The 25,852-nt window shown below is 41.6% G+C and overlaps 2 protein-coding genes across 2 annotated transcripts; one reads left to right on the top strand and one right to left on the bottom strand.

The window, feature by feature from the left end:
* Positions 1 to 482: 482 nt before the first annotated feature.
* Positions 483 to 14,717, bottom strand: LOC131677683 (cyclin-G-associated kinase). Its single transcript, XM_058957644.1, has 5 exons — positions 14,468 to 14,717; positions 13,363 to 13,733; positions 10,407 to 13,307; positions 10,179 to 10,340; positions 483 to 3,510 (listed from the first exon to the last, which is right to left on the bottom strand). The coding sequence occupies exons 1-5, from the start codon at positions 14,598 to 14,600 to the stop codon at positions 3,400 to 3,402; spliced, it is 3,678 nt and encodes a 1,225-aa protein (XP_058813627.1). The 5' UTR covers positions 14,601 to 14,717; the 3' UTR covers positions 483 to 3,399.
* A 7,465-nt stretch (positions 14,718 to 22,182) lies between these two features.
* Positions 22,183 to 25,415, top strand: LOC131677689 (twinfilin). The gene is made up of 4 exons (XM_058957655.1): positions 22,183 to 22,435; positions 22,643 to 22,720; positions 23,076 to 23,187; positions 23,766 to 25,415. The coding sequence occupies exons 1-4, from the start codon at positions 22,411 to 22,413 to the stop codon at positions 24,580 to 24,582; spliced, it is 1,032 nt and encodes a 343-aa protein (XP_058813638.1). The 5' UTR covers positions 22,183 to 22,410; the 3' UTR covers positions 24,583 to 25,415.
* Positions 25,416 to 25,852: the final 437 nt, after the last annotated feature.

The raw sequence follows: 25,852 nt of genomic DNA, 5'->3' as shown, positions 1-25,852 counted from the left end.
TTTAGTTCCGCAGGCAAGACCAAAATTACTTAGGGTCATCCTTCAAGCTGCAGCCAATTACATACGAGCGAAAGTGAGCTGCGTTCATGAGTTCGAATTCGTGTTCCAAACCCCGCACGAACGCTTTGTCGACTTCGCTTCTTCTTCTGAAGAAACTTTTTTCAGAACCCGAGACAAAGGAGCAACAACAAGAAAGAAAGAAAAAAAAGAAAATTAACAAGATTAGCTTAGCAACTAATTTGCTACTAATTGTAAAATATTTTTGTATTTTGGATATGTTGACACTGAAAACGCGTTCATATTTATTTTTGTAATTTTAATGATCATCAATAGTAGTAATATATTAACTATTATCCTTCATAAATAGGGTATCTATATAGATAAACATATTCACATCCGACTTTAATTCATCGATTAGAAATAACTCATTGAACATATTTAACACTAAGTTGCTTTACAGACCCTATCTCATCACGTCATCACGTCATTCCCAACGAAATGCGATTTTTAAGTTAAACAGTCAAACGCAAAAAAATACAAAGCTTTTTCGTCAGCCTCTTAAACCGTTATAGAACTGGAAACGTAGGAATGCTCGCTTCAACTTTAAAACTAATTCAAATATAATATTGCAAATATTTCTTTTTCGTAAGTCATACAGCTTAACTAAAGGTAAAGGGTTCGAAAGCAGATATGAAATAAAATATGCACAAGCTATTTGTCCCTGCAAAATTTGAATGGAAAGAAATAATTTGTGCAGTGGAAACGAACAAATCGTTGTAAATAAACCGTAAGAATCAGTTCATCAGTGTTCTCTATTGCCTATTATACGCAATAGACCAAACAATCGTTTTAAATTAAACAACTAAATAGAAAATCAATTCTTTTCGCTTCAACACGACACTATCTCGCACGGGCATTCGAATTAAATTTTCCATCACAGTTTTCGTCGCTTTGCTAGAAACCCCCATCCCTATATTCGAACAGAATCCTGATTCATGTAATAATTTGTTTTTGCTTTTGTGTTTTGTTATTACGTTTCTGCTAAACTACTCGATAATTTCATACATTCACAATCAACAACGGTTTAGTAGTAATAGTATTAATATGCATTTTATACACTGGCTAATTTACGATACGGGATCAGCTTAAGAAAGGGTACTACATGGCTTACTAGGATTGGTTGCTTTCACCTGACGGCGCTATAAGGTTTCAACATCAAAGGTATAGATAGATACATAGATCGTATTGTGTTGTGGGTCTGATTGTTGCTGGATGCTGCTTGTTTCCTATTTAGTACAACTCCAAATTTCTGGTTTAGCATTGTTAAGTAGCGATTTAAATGTGAAGCCAAGCGTGTGCAAATGTTGTTTGAGAAGCTGGCTCAATGTTGCCGACGACGGTTCAGCAAATGAGATGTAGGATTTCTCTTTTCTAATCTGGGATGTCGAGTTTTCTCAAATGCATGATTCGAAGATGTTCAAAAAGGTTCAATCATTACAAAAAATAACAGTAGCCCTCTGATAGAAGATACGTTAGGACACCAATTTGAACCGATCGAGTACAAAAAAAAAATAAATTGTTTTAAAAGACCAATTCAATTCTCTTGTCTAGTTGAAAAAAGTTCAAAGGAATAAGGTGAATCTAAGGGTTGCAAAGCGTAAGCATTCTCATCCAAGTTTGCGGGAAGGTCAGAGCAAGATCGGCCTAATTTACAAGAACTCAAGCATCAGTTTATTAATCAGGGTCATTTATAAATTGTGTCAGACGAAGATTTCCCAACCTTTCTTCTCCATATGTGAACCATTTCTTTAATCTCCCTCTTCTAGTGCATCACGAATTTTGGACACGCAGTTAAAATGTTTTATAAAGTTGAACTAACTTACTGATATCGACATTGTGATGACCCGGAAGAAAATAAAATTAATTAGTCGAGACAAAGAATGATTCGAATCAATATTAGGTATGTCGAAAAAGTTGAAATCGCGTCCACACGTCTATTGAGCCCTCGTTTCCCGAGATTTTCGCTTATGCCGTTTTTGATTGATCCCGAACCCCAACCCCGGGATGGGTAAAAATCATATATTATTGGGTGGCATCGAAGTGAGTGCGTCCAAAAAACTTGCTGGAGGAGAAATGGATTTCTCAAACATGGACGTCATCCGGTTGGATAACCAAAACTATCTGTCATTGGCTTTCAAGGTGCAGATTCCGATGACGTGGCAAGGTACGTAAAAATACGTAGAGCCAGAAGTCAAGTCAGCAGCGGTCACATCGAAACGAACGCAAGGTGATACAAAAGCACGAGCTTATGTCACTTTGATAATAGAAGACAACCAACATAACCTAAGCATGTAAAAAGACAAGGAAAGCAATAAATTTCATCATCATGAAATCTCATCTGAAAGCTGTTGTAGCTCAAAGAAATTTGCTACTATCACGAAGCGGAAAATTTTAGTGGATGTTTTGTACGGTATGGAGAAGAATTCGGGTGAGAAGCTGTCAGCGGCTCACTAAACGAGCAGCCGCTAGATTTTCAGACCGGTGTGTAAACTAGTGGAATTGCGCACTGTAAACACCCAGTATGCATTCGCAAAAATAGAATGTTAAAAGTCCGTTGAAATTAGATATAAAATTCTATATTAATGGCTTCGATTTATCCCGAAACAAGTTAGTTGGATCGTTCTTGCACTAATATTTCGTCGGTGCTAATATCCTCTACTTTCACACCGTATCATAGAAGTTAGCACTATGAAAATTTTATAATACGATTACCCTTTATTTCAGAACCTAAAGAGCTAGACAGCTCATACGACAAAAAAGGACAATAAAAACCGGAAATGTATTAAAAAAATAGCATCATGGTTCGTGCTAACAACTTTCGATCGGCTTCAAGTCGTCTGTTGTTGTCATCAGAGCACATATTATAACATGTAATTGACGAGTAAAAATATCTAATATCTTCCGATTAAGTGTACCAAATGTCGCCGTAAATTGAGGGCGCTTTAAATGCAACACAACTATGTGATCAGCTCCTCAGTTTCTCGATCATTTTATCTGCAATCCTACCCAGCCCGGTTGTGTATCCCTTTATGTGATAGGTAATCACATTCAATTCTGATGTTACACGTCACTCGAAATCGCTTTGTTACCTTAAGCAAGCGTAAGAACGAATTAACATTAGCAGCTACATCGGCAGCTGCAGAGCGATAACAGGTTAAACAATTTATGAAATCTGATGCCACAGCTTTGTATCGTCCAGTAATGAATGTCGGTACTCACTGGTGTATATAATCCACGGAACGTCACATCATTAAAACTGTAGCAGCAGATTTGTGGTTGTGACTTGAATGTGCACGAAATTGATGGAATTAGTACGAACCCACTAGCAGTCAATATCACTTAGTTGGCGAATAAATTCTGCTGTGTGGCGTCATTCTCGAACTCGCTCCAGGCATTGTTTAACTCCATGAATATAAGCTTGGCCATGCTTTCGTTTTCGGTGCCGGTGTGCTGCGAAAAGGAAAAATGTGATAAGAACAAAAATTATAGGAAATGTTACAAAACGTCATAAAAGAACTTTCATAAATTTCGTCCATTTTATTTTTTTCTTTTTCATGCTGCAAAAAAATATTCAAAAATACACCTGAAAAGCCAAATATGCTTACCGCCAAACCTGATTCCTCCTCGTCACTATCTTACGATATTAATTCAGGGAGGAGTTTTTTAAGCGCACCGCACCCACGCTAGTCCAACTGCTTTGTAATTAGTGCCTTCAATAGGATCCGAGCACTGCTCCTCGACGCACTACCAGTTGTCAAACATCCACACAAAGTAGACCATTCCTGTATGGCAGTACGAAAACTAAATGTAGGTCGCGAATTAGTGCTCTTCGCAAACGAAGACAATCCGGGCGGCAAACTACAAGCTGCTCAATTTAATGAGCCCTTTAGCTCCATTACAACATTCAGCACCGCAACTCCTTCAAGCTCTTTGGTTTACTTCTCGTGTCTTTAGCACCACTTCCTCGATTAGCCAGTCACCTCCCGACTTGTTCGCGAACTACTCGGTCTAGTCCCCGACGATAGGACTAACCCACTCCGACGGAGAATTCCCCGGCGAGAGAACTTCTCCCTAAATGGAGCCAACCAAGCAGGTGCCAAGGTCGGTCCGATTTCGGTGGAGTGAGGCGCCCAAATCGCTGGTGTTGAGACGACCCGCAACCGATGGAGTCTCGTCGCAATATGCTCAGTGTAGTCCTCGGCGGTGAATCTTGCATCTAGGCCAATGGAGAGTTCCCCGACGGAAAAGGTTCTTCCGATACCGATTCTTCTTCCACTTTCGCTATCTTTCTCTCAGGGCAACCGGGAGGGTGCCAAAGTCAGTCCAGCGATTTCGGGTGCAGCATGGCGTCCGATTCGCTGGCGATTGGTGCTCTGTCGCGGTATACTCAACTAGTCCCCGGCGGTGGATCTAGCTTACTCCGGTGAAAAGTTTCACGACGATGCTTACTTTCCCAATAACCGTTGCTCGCTGTTCATCACGCCATTTCCACTGATCTACGTCATCACTCTCTTGACCGCGTTCCACATATTTACATCGCTTGTCATTCTGTAGACGACATTATCCGGGTTGATGTTCGGTCCTCCCGTTTCAAGCATCTTCCTGCATGTCGCTTTGAACCTCGGCCATTCGAAGACCACATGGTGTCTCTTTGGTGCCGTGGCCCGACAAGAGCTGTGTCAGGTGGAAGTTCAGCTCTCCGTGCTTTCTACTGATCTACGTCGACAGGTTTGGGATGAGCCGGTAGGTCCACCTTCTTTTCTCCGTATTGTCCCATTCCTGCTACCACGTCACCGTCGAATCGATTCTCACCATCTTCCTCATGTTTCTGGCGTTTCTTCGATTGTAACACTCGATCTCCTCTGCCAGTGTGATGCAGATGGGGATCATCCCGTCGATAACGAATATTGCCTCCGACGATATTGTTATGTACGCGCTCATGATTCGTACGGCAATCAGCCGGAACGTCCTGGTCAGGTTTTCACGGTTCCGCGGGGTTTTAAGCGCAACACTCCAGGCAGGAACCCCATATTGTAGTAAACACTAGATATTAGACGTCTCGTGCTGCTTTTCGGACCGCCGACGCTTGGTATGATCCTCGCTATTGCGTTCGTTGCCATTGCCGACTATTCTACTATTGTTGAACCTTAACCGGTAGTCGATTACTACACCCAATTGCATCAGTGTACGCTTCGATGCAATCACGTGCCCTCTGACGTCGATCTGCATCCGCTGAACCGCTTCGCATTTGCTGACCAACAACATCTCCGTCTCGTGGTGAACTCATCCAGCTCTCGATCACGTCTATTGTCTCCATCACCGACACATCTACTTCCACAAGTATCTCATCCATCACTGTTAGTAACACGTCGTTCGCGAAACCTACGATTTTCACTTTCCTCGACAGTTGCAGTGCCAAGACCCCATCGGACATCCCGTTCTAAAGAGCTGGACCGAGAATAGATCCCCGAGGAACACTCGCCGTAACTCGCATTGACTTCTGCCCTTCATTTAGCACTCTACTCAGAAAATAGCTCTTCAAGATCTGGCATAGATAGTCAGGGACCCTCATCCTGCGCAGCACTGAGGCGATGTTTTGAACGTCCCGGAGACCCCCCAGGGTTCTGTTGGGACGGAGGCAACCGTGCTGCTGGCTTCCCAGCCGGCGCTATTAAACGCATTCTTCAAATCTATCGTGACTACAGCGCGTATTTATCTTCTCGGCACTTCTGTTCGGACACCTTCTCGGCACTCTCGATCACTAGCAGAACTGCATCCACTATCGATACTAATTTGTGAAATCTGAACTGCATCTTGGACAGTCCGTGCTCAGCCTCCGTGCATTTCGTCAACCTGTTAAGGATGATTGTTTCCAGGAATTTTCCGAATGTATCCAGCAGACATACAGGCGTATACGAAGCCGGATCGCCTCGTGGCTTCCCTGGCTTTGGCAGCAACACCAGCTTCTGTACCTTCCATATTTCTGGAAAGTTACCTTCATCTAAACACTTCTTCAGCACCATCCTGAGCCTGTCCGGATATGCCAGGATCGCATTTTACTGTGCCTCGTTTGGTGTTCCATCCCATCCAGGGATTTACTTTTATTTGAGCTGCATTGACACTTCACGATCCCATACCCTGGCCCCGAACACTTACAGGCCTATGCTACTGGTACCTGTACAGCAGGTTCAACAACAAAAATAGATTGCGAATGCACTATTTTTAATTTTTAAGACAAGCTTCTAGTAAACTTAAGATTCCCTTTAATCGGCTAGACAGAATAACAAAGCCGACGATCTCGACTCCCCTGGTTTTGGCAACAATACTAAATTCTGGATCTTCCATTTGTCCGGAAGGTAACATTCGGTCAGGCATTACTGTAGAACTATTCTGAACATGTCGGGAAACGCCAGGATCGCGGTCTTCAGTACTACGTTGGGGATACCGTCCGGACCGGGAGCTTTTTTCGCTTTCAGCCCTTTAAGTACTATAAGGAGCTCGTCGTTGGAGACTGTAGGTGTAGGCGGCCATGTGGTCGTGTTTCGGGAAAAGACCCTCCACGATAGTTTTCAATTTTTCAGCTGGCGTCGTTGAACCCTTGATCTTGCCCATCACGACACGGTAAGTGTTACTCTGACCGCCCGGAATATTACCGTACACTCTTCTCTGACTACCTCAGATCTTGATCTCTGCGAATGCGTCTTCTGGCTTTTAGGCAGGCAGCCCGGAGGATGCTTGGCATTTCGTTCCACCAGTACGTCGAACGCCGGTAGTTGCTCGGCTCCATTTTCCTCAGCATTGTTACATCACATGCCCTCGCTACTGTTTCCGACAGCTCATCGGCGCTCGGAATGGGAGAAACGCTGTCAGCAAGAAGAGCTTTCACAAAAAGGTCCCTGTCGAAGTTCATTATTTTCAACTTTAGCTCGCCAGTCCTCAATCTCCGCGTTATAGTACAATTCCGCCGACCATGGTGGTCGCTATGGGTGTACTGCTCACTAACACGCCAGTTCGTGTTATCCGACAGTGAAGGACTGCAGGTTATGTCGATGATGGACTCCCGACCGTCTTTACGGAATGTGCTAGCAAAACCTTCGTTGCACAGTCTTACATCCAGTTTCGCCGCTACCAACAAGCTGTAACCTCTTGCGTTGGTCAGCATGCTATCCAAATCCACGGCCCAAGTGTTAAAGTCTCCTCCTATAACTAACGAGTCGGTTAGTGCGTCCAGCATTCGATTGTACTGCTCTGGTATCCATCTTGGGGGAGCATAGCAGCTACAGACGAATACGCCGTTGATCCTGACCATCACGATACGGCTCTGCAATAATTGCAACGTCGCACTTCGTTTCTGTTATTGACTGCCACAACAGTAGCTATGCAATGTCGCACATGTTGTACGCAGAGCATTTGAAGCCGCCCGTCGTATGGTCATTTCCGTTCTCCGGTTTGCGGCTCATGCATCTTGGTTGATTCGTGCAGTCTCTAGCAACATACCCCTTTCCTCCGCCTTTTCTACATAGTGCTGACCTGTCCGGGCCCTGATGTCCGAGGTTCAAGCACCTGAAGCATCGCTCCATTAGTTCGGTAACTCGCGGAGCTACTTTCAACGAGCACCCCGACCATCCGACTTTTGTCTTACCGGTCTCCGCAAGATTGTTGGCAACGACCACTGGTAGTCGAATCTCCGCCGTTTGAGTGCCAGAGACATAGACAGCACTCTCACGTTCGCTTCGCTGCCCAAGGAATTAGCAACGAGCTCGCGGTAGGTCGAGATCTTGGCGGAAGGCCCCTTCTTCAGCTCAAAGATCATCTCGACTTTCTGAGTGCGTCTCGTTTAAACGACGTTCTCTCCCAGCTCCTTCAAATCTGGGTCCTGTCTCACTTTCTTGAGAAGATCGGCGTAGGACGTCGTATCGTTCCCTTCGATGATGAGTGTATTGCCCTTGTACCTCTCCCGAGAAGGCTTCCGTTTATCTTTCTTCTCTTGTTTCTTTTGTTTCCGTTCAAACCACAGTCGTTCCTCTGGTCACTGGAGCCCTCCAGCACGCTCTTCTGCTTTTTCGAGCCCTCTTGCTCACCCGGTGTGTCCCTCACTCTTTTCAACGAGCGAGTATTGTGGTAATTCTTCGGTGTCACCTCAGTTTCCGATGTCGCGAGTTCTGCGGCTTCCATCACAGCTTTTTCGGCTGATTCAGCTCTCATCAAGAGCGCCTTCTGCTCGCGTTCAGCAACTGATACGGCCGATTTGACACTCGTCGATAGCTGCTTTACCTTGTTGTACACATTCTGCTTGTCATTCACGAACTCATAGAGCTCGCCGACCTTTTTACTCACCTCCGTCAAGTACGACTTCCCAAGATGTGAGTCATTCTGGGTGGTGTCGCTACCTGATCGTGAGGTGAGCACTCGATTCGGTAACCCCATCTCACGTTGGTTTCCTCGTGGCTCCTTCTGTACCAAGCCGCTCCTTGCCAACGCAATCGCGTCGTCCTCATTTATTTTATTGGATGTCTCCATTTTGTTGGGTCCCAACTCCGGGCCGCTATCTCTACTCGTACATAGTCGCCTCTCGGGATCCCATGATTATCTATGCAAGCAGTAATATGCAAATAAAATCGGGAATGTTCCAACGTTCGGTTCGGCTAGTACCGCCAAGTGAATGGTAACATGTTTTGAACGTCCCGGAGACCCCCCAGGATTCTGTTGGGACGGAGGCAACCGTGCTGTTAGCCCACTCGCAATTTCAAGTCTGTGTCATCGTTCCTCACTCAGGGAGCAGAACAGTACGCCTGTCAGCCCAAAGTCGCCGTCCAATTCGTGATCCGTGTCCTGTCCGTTGACGTTCGTTTCGACGCTAGCGTCGATCCTGATTTGCCGGTTGGCACTCCAGTTGGGCTAGGGTGCTTTTACTGCTAAGATTTTAGATTATTGGAATCTTAGGATCTTGGCAGAAGTGACACAGTCTCGCTTCGTCGGAGCTGCTTTCGGAGTTTTGGCTTTTTGAAAGGTTTGGCAGAGCCCAATCCAATCCCCACCATATCCTAGCAAGAGTCTCCAACCCGCAGTAGTAGGGGGAGTTCGTTAAGCACCTAGACTCCTGTCCTTCCTGTCCCTGCGGCACTCCAGCCCAGTAGGTGTGTGCGTATGTGTCATAAATGTCGCCCAGTTTTCTCAGAGATGGCTAGACCGATTTTCATAAACATAAACCCGAATTGGAAGGTACAACCTTCCCATCGGCTACTATCAAATTTCGTGTCAATCGGAATTCCGGTTCCGGAGTTACGGGTTTAAGAGTGCTGCCACACAGCAATTTTCTACATAAATTGGTACCACTATGATATCAAAATTATGCAACACTTTTTAAAATTGGTGCAAAATACTTGGATTTATTGATCATTAATGAAGAACCAAAGTTGCTTTATCCCTTTTGGCCACCTACGATGGTTCCTGGGTCCATAGGAGCAGGAACTGAATAATGTTCAAAGGAAGAAAATTTTAAAATCGAATTTGTATTTTTGATAGCAAATGTCTTTAAAACGTGGAGAGTTGATGTAATCTCGAAAAAAAAATTGACGACTTTCGGATTTTGGCATATTTTTGCCTTCCTCTTATAGAGTGTTGTGCAATCACTCTGAAAATCGTCAACCTAATCCCGGTCAATTTTTTTCGACTGGCATAGGGTTTCTGGATTTTTTTTAGCTATGGGTGTACGGAGACCAATTACCCCTCTCCACACTCCCCTTTAAACCCCCCTTAGATCTCCCTCATTACACGTTCCTCAGACCACCCATCTATCTCTCATACAATCACCCACCCTCTCAACTCCATCATCTTTATACCACCGCTGTCACCAGGCATACCAAATTGTGCTGGGGAGTGGTTCGTTTGTAGGTTTTTCACTCTCCTCACACACCCACCCCCGCATGACAATATGAGTTAACAGGAAGGCAACATTGAACTAATGCTGATTAGTCTAATTAAGTATGTCATTTTTTTGTTTCGACTAGACTCAAACATAGAGTTGCCCATATTTTCTAAATGTAGTATGTGACTTGACCATGACATATATTGTTTGTTGTCAGGAATAAGGATGGCATCCAACATAAGCTACTTACTTTGTCCGGATGTACGGCCAAGCAAGCCTTCCGATACATTTTCTTCACATCAGCAGCACTGACCAGTTGGTGCATTTCGCATTTCGTCCACTTGGCTCCTGGCCAAACAACCGTGTGTACTGTACAAAGCAACGCTCGAATGTTACTCTTCTTTCCTTCGGTCTGCAAGAAAAATGAAAAATACACTGATTAACAACTGACCAGACCGGTTCCACGCACCCCGCTTACCCATTCCATCAGCTTGAGCCGCTCGGGATCCATTTCTTTAACCTGTTCCTCCTTCCGCATATCGTTGATCGTCCGTGGACCATGATTTTTCCCTGTAGCGAACGAGTACCCCTGAGAGCCCAAAATATCGCCAAAGATATCGCCGGACTTATCCTTCGGTGCCCCATTCGATCCATTACTGGCACCCGCTGATTTCGGCGCTTCAAAATGGGACCGACTGTAGTCCGGTCGCTGTGGTTCATTCGGACTGCGCATTTGATGGTTCGGAGTTGAAGGAGCCCTGGGTGAGGCATTTGCTGTGCTGGCCCCGCTGTATTGATGCGTTGGACTAGAAAACTGCGTAGATCGCGGACTGGGAGTTGTAGTCGGCACAGCACCAGGCTTACCCCAACCTCCAGCACCCAGATTGGATGCAAGGTTTCCAATGTCAGCAAACGGATCTTTACTAGTCGGTTGGGACTGCTGAGCTTGTGGTTGCTGCGGCTGATGACTGCTGTGGAATGCACTAGCACTGATTCCAGCGAACGGATCGAATCCGAAGCTATTGTTGTATTGATTGTTTACTCCGTTCGGGGCAGTGTCATTCGGAGCGGCTGGTTTTGCGACACCACCGAAATTGTCAAAGTTAAGATTAAGCCCGTTCAGGTCGGTATTCGATTTGGTGGTTTGCAGTGGTACCGGACCACCGCTGGTTCCGCCATCGATGTTGCCGAAGATATCATCCAAACCTGCTGGCGGTTGAGTGCTAGTTTTAGTTTGATCATCTTCAATGACTGGTGGAGCGAAACCTGCGAGCAGATCAAAACTAGCATCCTCTGTAGAAGGTTGTGATTGTTCGGGATTGTTTTGACTAGCATTGCTAAGGTTCAGTAAATCGGCATCGTTCTGAGCTGTGGAGGTCTCCTCGATGAGTGTATCCGGAGCTTGATTTGACCCAGGCGGTTGTGGAGACGGAGGAGCTGGACGCGGAGGTGGTCGATGTGGAGCCGATGGTGTTTTGGAAGTTGGTTTCGAAATGAAATTGTCCACATTTTCTTCGTACTCAAGTTGGGAAGCGAATAGGATCTTAGGATCCCTAGGTGCTTTTGCCGGTGTCCATGGAGGTTGAGTCGAAGGAGGCCGCTCAGAGTCTCCAACAAAGACCGATAGAGCTACGTTAAAACCGTGCGGGACGTGTTCCACGTCCGGAATGTCATCTAGCTCTGCTTTGGTGAAATTGATGAGCGTTTCTTCTTCCGGGATGTAACCGGTGTTTAGCTGGAATTGACAAATTTTCAAACCTTGTGGGCGGCCCATACCTCCGAGGGCATTGCGAGCGTGATACAGGGTTACCGTAACATCACCACACACTGTCACATTCAATGTGAGGCAAAGTTTACCCTCGGTAGCGGCGTATAACCGCATTCGGTCATAATCGGTGAGAGTACTGAAAACAATGCGATCACCTGCCGCAACTTCGATGTACACTCGACAGCCATCACGAGCTTTTGTCATTCTGGGAACAGGACTAGCAGTAACAGAAACCAGTGTAACCGGATTATAGTGTGGCAAGTGCGGCACTGAACGGACCAAATCACCCAAATAGTACAAATACCGCAGCTCGGAAGCTCTCATATTTGGTGGAATTCTTTTGACTGCGAAGATCTGCATAGCGTCTTCGGGTTCCGTAACCAGCTGGCTGTATACCAGCAGGGCGCAGACCATAGTGGCCGCTAGTGCCTTTCCAGCATCAGGACTTTGAATAACTATCACCGTCTTCGGATCCGCATTCAAGAAACCGTACATGTCCTCCGCCAATGCATACAAACCAGCCAAATGTGGTGCCTTGTAGGACAGCGGCACGGGTGAGTAGATGAAACTTCCTTCAACGGTGCGAACCGGTGGTGGCAAGCGTGGGCAGCTGCGAGGACCCAGATTGTAGATACTGATTTTTGTTGGAAGGTACCGGCTTTCCAGGTATATTTTAACATCTTCGATGTGATTGGTTCTATAAGTCGATTCTAGCCCTTCCGAGGGACAAGGCATAACTAAAATCCTTTGTGTGATATAGCTAATATCCAAATCCGTTCGAGCGATACTTTGTTGAACCGTTTGCATTACTTTCGAAGAGGTATCCTTAAGATTTTTCAGAAAACTTCCAGCTCCTCCTTTGATTGAGGAAAACAGACCTCCTCCGCCATGGACCCCAATAGGCGGTTGATGAGGATAGTGATGAACGGCAGGTGCTACTACCGGAGGAGGAGGTCGCACCGGATCTGGAGGACGTTGAGGGTTCTTCCGTTCCAGAGGTGGTCCAGCATTGCTTCCCACTGGAGCCGGTCGCGGTGGAGCTGGACGTTGAGGAGGGACACATTGCGAAACCGGTGCAACGTCCGGTAGATGCATTGGGCTCGGATTTGGAGACGGTCCACTTGGAGGAGTATTTAGTGGTTTTCCATTCAGTCCAAGTGGTGCTTTTAATGGCCATCCCTTCGATTCTGATATTGCCGCTAATCGATCCAGCACCATCACTATGTCGTACCGTTTTGTTGGATCGACCTGTAGGCAACCCTTTATAATCTCATTGAAGCACATATACCGCGAATCATTTGGTATTGTGTAATTTGCGTTGATTATCCGCAACTTGGCAGAATCTTCGAACGGATGTTTTCGGTAGCAAAGACAGAACAGTACGCATCCTAGGGCCCATATGTCCGTTTTGATACCAATCGGGTAGTTAGCCCAGGTGTCCAACTGTTCCGGAGAACGATACATCGGAGTTGTACACCGCCCCAACAAATCTTCTAGCGAATCCCTCTGGTGAGCATTCCAACTAACGTCCGGTGCGTACGTGTCAGTTGAAGCTGAACCAAAATCACACAACTTTAGCTGGCCATCGCCACCGATGAGGAAATTTTCAATCTATAAACAAACAGAACTTGATGTCGAGTTCAATGCACAAATGAAAAGTACTAACCTTAATGTCGCGATGAATGATCGGAACGGGTTGCGCATGTAAATGGGCTACAGCTTTACAGGATTGATAAAACACCCGCAGCACCGTGTCCGGCGCCAACTCCCTCTCTAAGCAATCATAAAGCGAACCACCTTTGCACAGCTCCGTAACCAAAAGATACTCAGCCCGCTTAGCTGTAGCATTCTGGGTGCGATCGATAAAAGTAGCCGCTATGAACTTTATAATGTTCGGATGACCTGACACCTGTTTGAGCATATTAATCTCTCGAATGATGTTGTTGCATTCCTCTTTATCGGCTCCCAGCAACCGCTTCAGGGCGTACTCATTGCCACTCTGAACATCCTGTGCAACATAAACGTACGCAAAGCCACCTGTAACGAGATCGCAGATAGTGAGTGTGATGTTGGGTGTTCTTTTCTAGAGTATATCAATCAGATGAACTAAACCAAGAAGCCCCAATTTAACATTATTAATCCTTTCTGATGGGTTGGGCCAACTTGCGCGATTTTTCCTTGGAACCATCAGACCAGAACCCCGTCCTTCAAGGATCTTGGATCAGTATAACTAAAAATCATTACCCTAACATGAGACATTACTGTTCGGTTTAAGCCTGCAACTAAAACTGACGTCATTCGCCCCCTATAAACATTCCCAACGATTGGCGAGCATAAGCATAAAAAGAAAACAAAACAAATGCCACATACCAAAACAGGGAACGAGACTACAAAAAAACCTCTTCGCACTCTTTGCAGATGAGAGAGCGAGATACTGCTCTTTGAACTTAACCGAGAGTGAAAAGTACCGAAATGTGTCAGAAGAAAAGATCTTCCTTTCGTGTTGCCGGACTCCAACCTTCCCTTCCTATAGTTACCAGTAACTCAGTACCAACAATGTCATTAACGATTGATCCACTTCTCATTTTTCCAAACTCCTTCAATTCAACTTTTGTCCACTGGTAGCATTATCGTATTACACAAGCGATAATACCAACCAAACCACCCCCGATTTCGCGTTTACGAAGAAAAAGGGTTTTACTCATCGACAGCAAGGAGAAATCCCACGATTGATTCAAAGTCGATAGCAGTTTTCTTTCTTTTCCACCCACCTTCGGCAATAACACGTTTGATTCGCAGCTTGACATTCGCAATTTCCACTATCTGGCCGACGAAGTCGTTATCCTGCCCGCAGGCTGGACCTGTGTTGAAGTAGTTAATCGCTGACTTGAGGAAATCGCTCATCCTGCAGCGGTTACACAGCGATTTTTCACTTGGAAAACTACGAAATTTTCACCACTGGCAGATACGCGAGCGAGAGACAACTTTTCCTTGGTGTTCCTCCTTTTTGCCATCCAGCGTTGACAGCTGACCAAAGTATCTACAAACGTAAAGGTGAGGATTTTTGACATGCTTGTACGCTTACACGCAAAAATAAGACAACCCACAGAATAAGTTCTTTTAACTTAAATTTACGTACTTTTGGGTTGTGCGTCGCTTTCGCACTTATTATTGTGGTTATCACTGGAAATTGGGTCATTAAATGAGAAAAAAGTCGTTTTTTTATTACTTACATCGATAAAGCTGATTTTCGTGATTGCAACAATGTTTTTTTCCAACTCAGGAAACGTGAAAATAATATTAAAATTTAAAATAAAGAAATATGTTGACAGTCTGGATTTGACACTGTAGGAAGGATTTGACATATCGAATTTCACGACAAATGATGCCCTGTCAGAAAAAATTAGGGCATGTTCTCTCGGTTTTCCCAGAGGGTTATTTTTATTTGACATAAACACCATCCATTGCATATAGTTTTTTTTCATTTTGGGTGTTGTCTTGGTAGGCCAGATGTAAACAACCGCAGTTTTCCTATGTATGGTTGCCAAGTTTACAAAAGATTTATTTTAAAAAACAAAAAAAAATCGTTTTTACGTATTACAACGAATTTTATTTTGAAATAATGTTTTATTATGTATATTGGACCTAAAATTTATCGAATGGAACGGAAAACTATATATAGCTTAATGACCAATTAGCAAAAATAGCGAAAAAACAAGATAGCGACAAGATTGCGAAACCGCCATTTTTAAGATTTAACTTTTTCAATTCCGCAAGGCAAATGTAATTTGAATTGATTTTTATATGAAGTGTTCGAGCGACTATTGCTCTTGAACCAAGGAAAAACTTAGAAGGATGCAAAAGAATCGAGATAGGCATCAAAAAGGAACACTAAACAATAAATTAAATGGGTACCAAAAAATAGTAACAAATAATTTCTGATTTTCGCTCAACAGGTAGTGAAGGGGTGAATAAATCCATGAACTGTCAATTCATGACAGTCCGATACCTGACCAACAGGGCCTATATATTGCTAGATGCTAGGGGCAGATCACCTCTAGGAATGTGTAAAAAATTTGCATTAAGTTAGAAAAAATGCATTTAATTTCCATTTTTGCATCAACTTTGCACTCCCTCGCAGAAAAGTTTGTTCAAAAAACGTCCTACGCTGATCCACTTTGTTCGACGTTTTGTGGAATGTAGGGCTAGTTTTTTCGTAGGGTTTTGACGTCTTACACGCAACTCAAAAGATATTGCACGCAACGCAAAATGCATTATGAACTTCTATTTTGATGGAAATAAATGCATTTAATTTCGCTGATTTTTAAAAATGCATCACAAGTGATCTGCCCCTAGGCTAGATGTTTGTTTTAAACTGGGCAGATGGAGCTAACAGGGTATATTTTCAATTCTTTCGCTATTTTGAATTGATTCCGTCGAGGTATTTTTGTGTTGTTTGAGGTATACTTAAAATTAGGTAAATATAATTTAAATTTAAATAAATTTAACTCAATGTTGAGTTATGATTTTTGCCGTAGTTGAATGGAAACTACACGGGAAAATAAAACAATCCGCAGAATAAGTTCTTTTAACTTAAATCACAGAGAACAGACAGCCATGATTGAACAAAAATATTTAAAAAACGCGTGTAAACATTTGAATTAATATAAGAGAAACACTAGCGCCGCCACACCAACCTATCCCAACTATCCGTCAACAGGGCAGGAAATATTCGAACCGAACCTATGTTCGAATACTTTCAAAGCGCGAAGCTTTGCGTTACTGGTTCGTATTCACAAGCTTCGCATCACAATCGCTTACCATCGTAATTGCGGACATTTGGGCGATACTTTTGCATGCTCTTCGGCGAGGACAAATGAAGCTTCTTGTTCATTTCATTGATGTTCGGAAAGATATGTAAAAGCTTTTGCGTAGTTTTCGACGAACACGAGCTAAGCTCTTGGTTCGTGTGATCGATATTTTTGAAACAGTTACACGGAGCTTCGAAGCGATGTTCGCGAACACAGAAAAAAGATTACCTCGAAGTATTTCAGAATCGCGAACACCGAAGGATTATATCAATTTAGCATCGCGAGGGCCATCGCTAACATGTTCGCCGGACGATATTAGTTTTCTTTATTCAAATGCCTACCTACTAGTTATGCAAAAAAAAGTATATTCTAGACAGAGGGGTATTAAGGGTGGAATAGGTGAAAAATAATTGTGACAATGTGTAGCTTATGGATGCTGGGGTTAACAAAAAAGTGACGTAACAAGTTTATTTAAGATACCCTACTGATATATTACCAGTAGGGATAAAATCAAGATTTCGTGACAGGGCGGGGATAAATTTTCAAATTAAATAAATTAGGGCTAGAAAATGAAGTTAAACACAATGTACACAACGTATTGAGTGGCTCGCTTATCTTAGTCATGTTCCTATGTCAGTTTCTTGAGGATCCAGTTATGTCAGTTTCTTGAGGATAAAGATATCGATATCCATTCAAAGGAAAAAATCGATTATCAGTTAAATAAATAACGTCATGATGTGTATGATGAATCCTAGAAATAAATAGGGAATGTCAATAAACTCGACCATTCCCGATTCATATTTGGCAGTTCTGGTCGTTTTGTAAATCTTGTTTTCGACTAACAGTAAAACCATTTTGATTCAGAAGTATGTTTTAGAAGGGCGCATGTTTTTTCGTGCACTTATTTAAAAAAAACGCTTTGAATCCATCTACCAGTGTGATGAGACATTTTTATAACTGTTTTCGAATATTATATCGGTTGAGAACTTTTAGAACATGATATTTCGAGAAATTTTGAAAGTGAAATTAAATCAGTTGTAAAGTTATAGAAAATAGCCTTTTGAAATGAACGAACAATCGAATTATTTCTTCATTCAATGCAATATGTATGCAAAAAGTTAAAAACTGGATTTCCCTTGAGAACTGGGCCAAAAAATAGAAAAAAATGTGTTGGCGATCCGAGAACTAGAACAGAAATTGTAACCTTTGGACCTCTGAAGTGCATGCGTACAAAATGCTATAGTCTAATGTTTGTTTTCATTCATTTCATTTAATAATTTTCAGTTGAGCAATTCTGTCGCAAACTGCATTGTGGAGCGAGGGTCATAACTTCCTAAATTTAAGTGTTCCTATTAATTTAGTACACTCTCTTTAACATAAACTACTCTAACGAATGAACGAATGGGAGTAGGTTCGATAAATTTTGAAAGAAGCCGTTAAATCAACCACTTAAGGGATTACACCACCGCAAAATTAAAAAAAAATCGAAATTGATCTTGATTGATTTTATTATTCCATATCAACATTTGATTAGGGCTAATAAGATTTGTGAACAAACTTTTGTTTTGCTGATTTCTCTTAATTTGTTATCATTTCAACACAGAAAATATTTGAAATCGATTCTACCAAGGGCAAAGATTGTGTATTTTTCATAAAATTCAACTCTGTAGCGGAAAAATGAGCGAAATAAGTTTGTTTACAAAAGTCTCATTAGCCCTTTTGAAGAATTACTATTGTATTGACCTTAAATATGGGTCTTCAAAATAATATATCAAAATATGGAATGCGACAAAAAGCGAATAATAATGGAAAGACAGTATTCGAAAAAGTTCGAGTTTAGAACGACTTTCATTCTACTTGGAGTTATTTATTTCGCTTCTCATTTTCCGAGATTTCCCTTACATAAAGCATTTCGGCTATAACTGATTCAAAAAAAAAATACAGGGGGCCCTAAAGATTTCTTTCTTTTATTTTTTATTAGTAAAAGTCAAATAAGGGAAGATTACATCATGGAGAAGATAAACCAAATTTTGTTTTTGGATTTCCAACAAAAAAAAATCACTAGAACATTGTTTGTAAGTTCTTTGCGTTTCTCCATCAGTAATTAGTTAACAAATACAATACAAACAAGTTGGAATATCCTTCTCATTATTTATCACAAAACACATGTACAGGAGTCAGGAAATAAATTTCATAAAAGTGGAACATGTAATAAGTTTGACACTTCATTTATTAAGTGAACAGATTCTGTCGAAAATGTTTGAAAATAAATATTTTGTCTCTTGTGATTAGGTAATCAACCAATAAACTTATAAAACAATATTATAAAAATCATTTGGAAGCTTTCCTCTTGGTTTGGTACAGATGCCAAGAAATTATAATTCAATTAATGACAATAATAATGGATTCAAGTATGTAGGCATTTGTTAATAAATTCATTTGGTAAAATTAAAAATAACGTTTAACACACAAATCATCGCATATTATTGAGTGAATATGACTAGCCGATTTAGGAATGTTGCGCAAGAACGTTAGAAACCGCAACAAGTTGAAAACAAAGGCCAACGGACTACGCCTAACTACCCCTCAGTGGATGCAAATAACTGAAGTTCGCCGTCTAACTGAACTCGGACGTCAGCAGTGAGATTCCATCCGAAAATTGTTCTTTTTAGGAAGAATTTGTTTTAGATAGGGAGATTATTAAGAGAGGGGTAATGGTTTTAGCGTTAAAAACACTATTTGCGATTTTTTTAGAAATTTGGGCGAAGCGAATTGATCAAAACTTTTGTACATTATAATGTATCATTTCATCCAAAAGAGTCATTTCACCAAAAAACATTTTTTTCACGCTGAAACCCTTACCCCCTTAAACATACTTTATACATCTTCACCTAAACTCCTTGGCAGGGAAAATATACTCCGATTGAAGAAGAAAAGACGAGTTTGCAATCAAAGTAGCTAGTAAACATAATTGTATTCCGAAAAAAAGAATTTGAATTTCACTACCACTACGCTCATTCAAACTCGTGGCTCATAAATTGGTAAGGTATGCGACGCACCTAATCCCTAAATCTTTAATTATAATCTTAAAATAATCCATTTTATTTATACTCAAAATAAAATTTACAGTTTATGATTTTAAGACAGATAGTCACGTAGCGAACATGTTCGCAGTGGCTTCATGATGCTGATGCTTGAAGCGATATAAAACTTCGATGTTCGCGATTCTCAAATAAACGAGGCATTCGCTTTATATGTGTTCACCGAATATCGCTTCGAAACTCTGTGGAAATGTTCCAAAAACGCAAAAACCACGAGCCAAGAGCTTACCTCGTGTTCGACGATGTGTGCTTCTAAGGTTAATGTGAACTTTTTCGAACATTGTAAAGAGCGAACTAGATGCGAAGCTCGCTTCGTCCGAGCAGAGATAAGTTTTACCCCTAAATGTTCGCAGCGATTGTGTCAAACTCATCGATTGCATGTGGTATGCTTGAGAAGGTGCTTCGTGAAGCTTCGAACAGCAATCAATTCATTTTTCGAAATTTTCCTGCCCTGTCCGTCAAATCCATTCCGGAACCGATTCGAAATCCTGAATGGATTCAGTATGGAATCTTGCTCAAAGAAAACAACCGATTCCGACTCTATCGGTTGATGCATTTGAGCTGGAATTCATGCTGGAAGTCCGAACCGGTTCCGGACTAGTTTGACTATGTAGATGAATAACCGCTGTCAATTCTGTCGAACTCAGCCACAAAAAACATGACAATCAGCGAAATTAAATGCATTTATTTGCATCAAAATAGAAATTCATGATGTATTTTGCGTTGCGTGCATCGTTTTTGCGTTGCGTGCATCGTTTTTGCGTTGCGTGCAATGTTGTTTGCGTTGCGTGTAAGACGTCAAAACCCTATAGAAAAACTAGCCCTACATTTAACAAAACGTCGAACAAAGTAAATCAGCGTTTGTTAAACAAACTTTTCTGCGAGGCAGTGCAAAGCTGATGCAAAAATGGAAATTAAATGCTTTTTTTTCAATTTGATGCAAATTTGTTATACATTCTTAGAGTGATCTGCCCCTAGTCACCACATCTTGTTTTCAGCCAAGTTTGTACGTTTTCCGTAACACAGATAGATTTTTAAACGGGCCGCGCACAGATTGTTCAAAATATCATCTGGCATCCCTGGTTATTGCGTAGTTGGTACCGATTGTCTTGTACGCAGAACACCACCGCACACAAGGCTAGGGATTTTTCTAACCCGAAAAAAGGCGAATGACTCTATGGTTAAAACCTGCATAATCAAAACAAAAAAATAAACCAACTAACAGCTGCATGCGCTCTTTAGTAGTTATAAATTTGTTTGGATGACTTGATTCTGTTTCGGGTTTGAACAAAAGAGATTATAACTACTAGAGGGAGCAAAGCGCTACTGTCTCCATGTATTCATGGACTGAAACATGTGGTCTCGCTCTAGCATATTGTATCCCATCATTTTGACATGTATGTACCCGGGGCAATATGTGTCAAACTAATGGGCCTAGCGTATGTAAGAGCGAGATAATAAATTATCAGTGTTAGCAGCGGCATGCGACCAATGAGGTTGATACTAAGGTGTGGCAATGCTATTGCTATCTCGCTCGATCTCTGTAAAGCACGAGGACAGCAGATATATGGAAAATCTTGAGCGTTTTTTCAAAACGTCATATCTGCAATGTTACTCTGTTTATACTTTCTCTTTCGATTTTTACGGCGTCACTATAACACTTTTCACTTATTTTACAGTACAGTTCGAAAGACGGTGGTTTTAACTAGCATATTATGCAAAGAGCTGAGGGATAAATGTTAAAGTGACCGAATTATTAACAGAAGAGAAAGTAAACAAAGAGAAGACGCTCAAGAAATATATGGAGTTGAACTTTATTACGTAATAAAGTTACAGAAATTGAGCGAGAGAGCAATACAGCATTGCCACACCTTAATATCCAGTACATTGGCATGCGACCTCCACACGCAGAAAAAAAATTAGTAAAAATAAACAAATTTTGGTTTTAAATAACAATTTTCCCGTTTGATATAGTGACAAACAAAATTCAGGTTTGATTCAATCAATACTGTTGGTTGAAATTACCAACAAATTTATTTGTTGGCTTTTCAGTAGTTTCAACAAATATTTCGTTTGAAACAACAAAGTCATGGTAAGTTTAACCGAACAAACAAGTTCGAAGAAACAAAAACAATTTTTTTGTATTAACCAAAGGAGTGAAAAACTCAAACTTTGTTGAAATTAAACAAAGATTCTGTTGGTTTTAAACAAAGAGATCAGTTAGATCTAACAAATTTTATTTTGATTCAACAATGTTTCTGTTTAAAATGTAAACAGAAGTATTTGTTGAACTAAACCAAATACATACATTCGAAAAACGCCCATTTCAGTTTGAAACAGTCGTTCGCCACGTTTTAGATTCAACTAAACGTTTTGTTGATTCAAAAAGGCCTGATTCTTCTGCGTGTAGTAGTTATAATCTCTTTTGTTAAACTCGACAAAAACGGCTTTATATACGTTACTACCCGTGTATTTCTACATCTTGATGTCGTCACCCTGTTCAAGTACCACTCAGTTACTCACGTCCACTCACAAAACATAAATTCTCACACGTCAAAGCTGGCAGACCTCCCATCAGCATAATTTTTTTGTTCGCCAATCAGCAGCAGAAAGTCGTCGGTCATCCTTTTCTAGCCAGCAGAGAAAGAAAGGAAATTTTTTTGAACTCCAGTGAATATTGTCCCTGAAATCACTCGATTTCAGTATCTATTGGTTCAAATTGTGCTGTGAAGTGGGCTTTGTGTTAACCTTGCTTTTTCGAAGAGAAAATATTTCCCCGGTCCAACGAACAGACCCGTAAAAATGTCGCACCAAACCGGAATCAAAGGTGGGTAGTGAATCATTTTCCTCCACAACCTGCCCCCTATTTGCTTTCACCTTCGCCACAAACCGTATATTCTCTAACCCCACCGAGCTCAGCCCGCGGTAGCAAGTACTCCGCCGTCTAACGTGACTTATCTCCCCTTCATCGGATAGGCGGACCCGCGGTGTGCATTATGTTTCGGCTCAATTAATGGTTGTTTTTTTATTGCAGCAAACGCAGAGCTGCTCAAGTTCTTTGGAAAATGCAAGGACGGAAGAACTCGAGTGCTGAAAGTTTCCATTGAGAACGGTAAGCTGTCGGTTTTAGGAGCTGTCATTCAGTAGTGGGGGAGTTAAAAGTTCTCTTAATATGCTTGCATGGGTTAACGGGAATTAATGAAGCTGGAAAGAGTTTTTATTGGGTTCGGGGATAAATGGGTGTTTTTGATTAATAAGAGCCATTTTTATTCTGTAACGACAAAAGCAGTCATAATTTCGTCGATTCTATTTTTAAATTAGAAGCTCAAGAAATTTCACAATATGGAAATATTCAGATTCGTTTACAGCAGGTGAACGCCAAAATAGAATAGAAGAAAAGATTTACACGGTATGCTCTTGGTCTTCAACTCATCTGATAACTATGTTTTGTGTTTTTTGCTTTTTAGAGGAACTCACACTAGTCGATCACAAAGGTGTTAAAAAGGACTGGGAGAAAGATTATGATGCTCTGGTGAAGCCACTGGTGGAGGATGATGTTCCCTGTTACATTCTGTACCGGTGAGTAGTAAAACATTCGTCGATCTGCTTGATCTGATGCTAGTAGAAAATGGGTATTACCATAAGAAAATGATGTACTGGATAATGCTTAAAATTCTATTTGGTTCTGAAAATCAACATAATTAAACTAATTGTGATCGAAATGCGTTGTATTTAGTTCATGATACCTTGCTAAAATACGAAGTTTCCAGTGTACTATTGTCGAACCGCGAGTACCGCTTTAACATACAATGCGACATAAGCTTATGCATGTGTGACACCACTTCCGTTTGATTAACTGCCAGTTGTTTTCAATAGATACCATGTTTTCACTAGAGACCTTCGTGGCTTTGCACTAGATACGGTCATGCTTCATTGCACAGTTTGAATTGTTAGCAGCTGTAGGTTCGTGGATTGGGGAGTTTCTCTCCTGGGGCGTGCCACGAGTTGTTTTCTAATAATATATACTTGGTAAAATATTACCACAGATTTATTTTCCCCGACAAATTGGCACAAACTAAAATTGAAATCGTTGATTTCGAAATTCTTCATAGAAAAATTACCACATTTAAATTTGTAATTGTTATTCTCTCTTTCAGACTCGACTACAAGATTCCCACCGGATACGCTTGGCTGCTGCTGAGCTGGGTACCGGAGAGTGCCACGGTACGACAGAAGATGCTTTACGCATCCACTAAAGCCACCTTGAAGCTGGAATTCGGATCAGGTCACATCAAGGAGGAGTTGAACGCAACCGGCAAGGATGAGACGACGCTTCACGGTTATCACAAGCACAAAATTGATTTCAGTTCACCAGCACCGCTAACCAGTCGTGAGGAAGAACTGGCGGAACTGCGGAAGATCGAAGTGAAAACAGAATTTGCTATCGATACAAAGCAGCAGACGCTCGGAGGCATCAATTGTCCTATATCGGACGCGACCGCTCAAGCGTTGAATGATATGCGAAGAGGGGCCTACAACTACCTCCAGTTCCGGATCGATCTGGAAGAGGAAAAGATTCATCTGGTCAGCGCTGCCAACATTGATCTCCTTAAACTACCGGCTCAGATTCCGACCGATCATGCCCGATACCATCTGTATTTATTCAAACATCAGCACGAGGGAATCTATCTGGACAGCATGGTATTCATCTATTCGATGCCCGGCTACAGTTGTTCCATCCGGGAGCGAATGATGTATTCTAGTTGTAAGGGACCGTTTTCAGCTACCATCGAAAAGCACGGTATCGATATCACCAAGAAGCTGGAAATCGACAGTGGAACTGAACTGACGGAAGAATTCCTCTATGAGGAGATTCACCCCAGGAAGCTCAATTTGCGACCCCAGTTTTCCAAACCGAAGGGACCACCGAGCCGGGGTGCAAAGAGACTGACCAAACCGCAGGCGGTTGAATGAATTTATCACACGTGAGCTCCATCCAACTGGTCGGGAAATACAACATCTTTCAAAATACTTTTGATGCAATCAGTTCGTGGATTTTGTTTGTTTCTCTTTGTCTCCTTGCCCTGCGTTTTTCTGGGTTAGCAACAGTTTTGCTTTTGCTAGTTGAGAAACAACTTGCCCGTTATCTGTCGCACTAAGTATTTCAATGCTAACCAACCCACCCGGTAAAACCCAATTAAAATTGACTCGTTCGAAATTGTTATTTTCATATTGGAAGCAAACATGCTCAAAAAATTAACACAGGAAAGTGTTTAAAACCGTTCCTACTTTGGTTGAATTCCTGTGTTTTCGATCTCGAATGCAACAGAGTAGTGTTATTTATCAGCCTAAACAGCAAATGATACGACAGAGATGCTTTTTAATCCCGTAGAATAATGCGAGTACCGAATGTATTTCACACCTAATCCGACGACGTCTAAATGAGATTACGAGGCTGATCAGTTTGCGAATTGTAATGGAAGAACTATCGAAAGCATTTGTATTCAACAACAGAAAGTGTGTCGCTGAAAGTGACATCAGCAATAGAAACATCAATGTCCAACAACGGAAAAAAGTAAATATATTGTAAAACAACACAACACAGATTTATAATGACTGCAATATCTATGTTCAGTCGTAGATGGTTGGTTGGAAAAGGGATTTTAATTATAGACATTTAAAATAAAAACATTTTGCGTGTAGTGATACAACTTAGCATACAAATTGATGAGAAAATACAGCAAAATAAGAATAAACATATTTCTTGTATTCTTTATACAGTAATGAATAAAGTGATATTTATTGAACAGTTGTTTTTTTTTCGTCCATCAGTTTCCAACCATCTCCCGTTTCAATATAGGGTAACGAACCTAATTTGGACCCCTACCTATTTTGGACCCTGTTAATGTATTTTCCTCCTGCACTGCCAGGTTTATCTGCTTTTGTTAGGTGTGATGCAACTATTACATTCCTTAGGTTGTCTATCAAGTTTCAATATCATTAGTTCATCTCTAATTGTTTAAAATTAAACAGAATCCACAGTTTTAAAAAGTATCACCGAAAACGTTTCCTAATTCAACGATAGCGAAGAGGAACCGGTGGAAGTGATACTTTTTCAAATCTGATTTAAATATCCAATTGTAATATTTTATATTGTTTTAATTAGTTTGACTGATTTGGTATTATGCATGTTACGTGTTTGAAAAGGTTTATTCGTAATGTTTTATCTAAAAAGTCTTAAATA

Source organism: Topomyia yanbarensis, chromosome 1, assembly GCF_030247195.1.
Source record: "Topomyia yanbarensis strain Yona2022 chromosome 1, ASM3024719v1, whole genome shotgun sequence".
In the NCBI taxonomy this organism is placed as follows: Eukaryota; Metazoa; Arthropoda; class Insecta; order Diptera; family Culicidae; genus Topomyia; species Topomyia yanbarensis.
The sequence above is the reverse complement of the archived record's forward strand: the minus strand, read 5'-3'. Positions and strand labels throughout refer to the sequence as shown.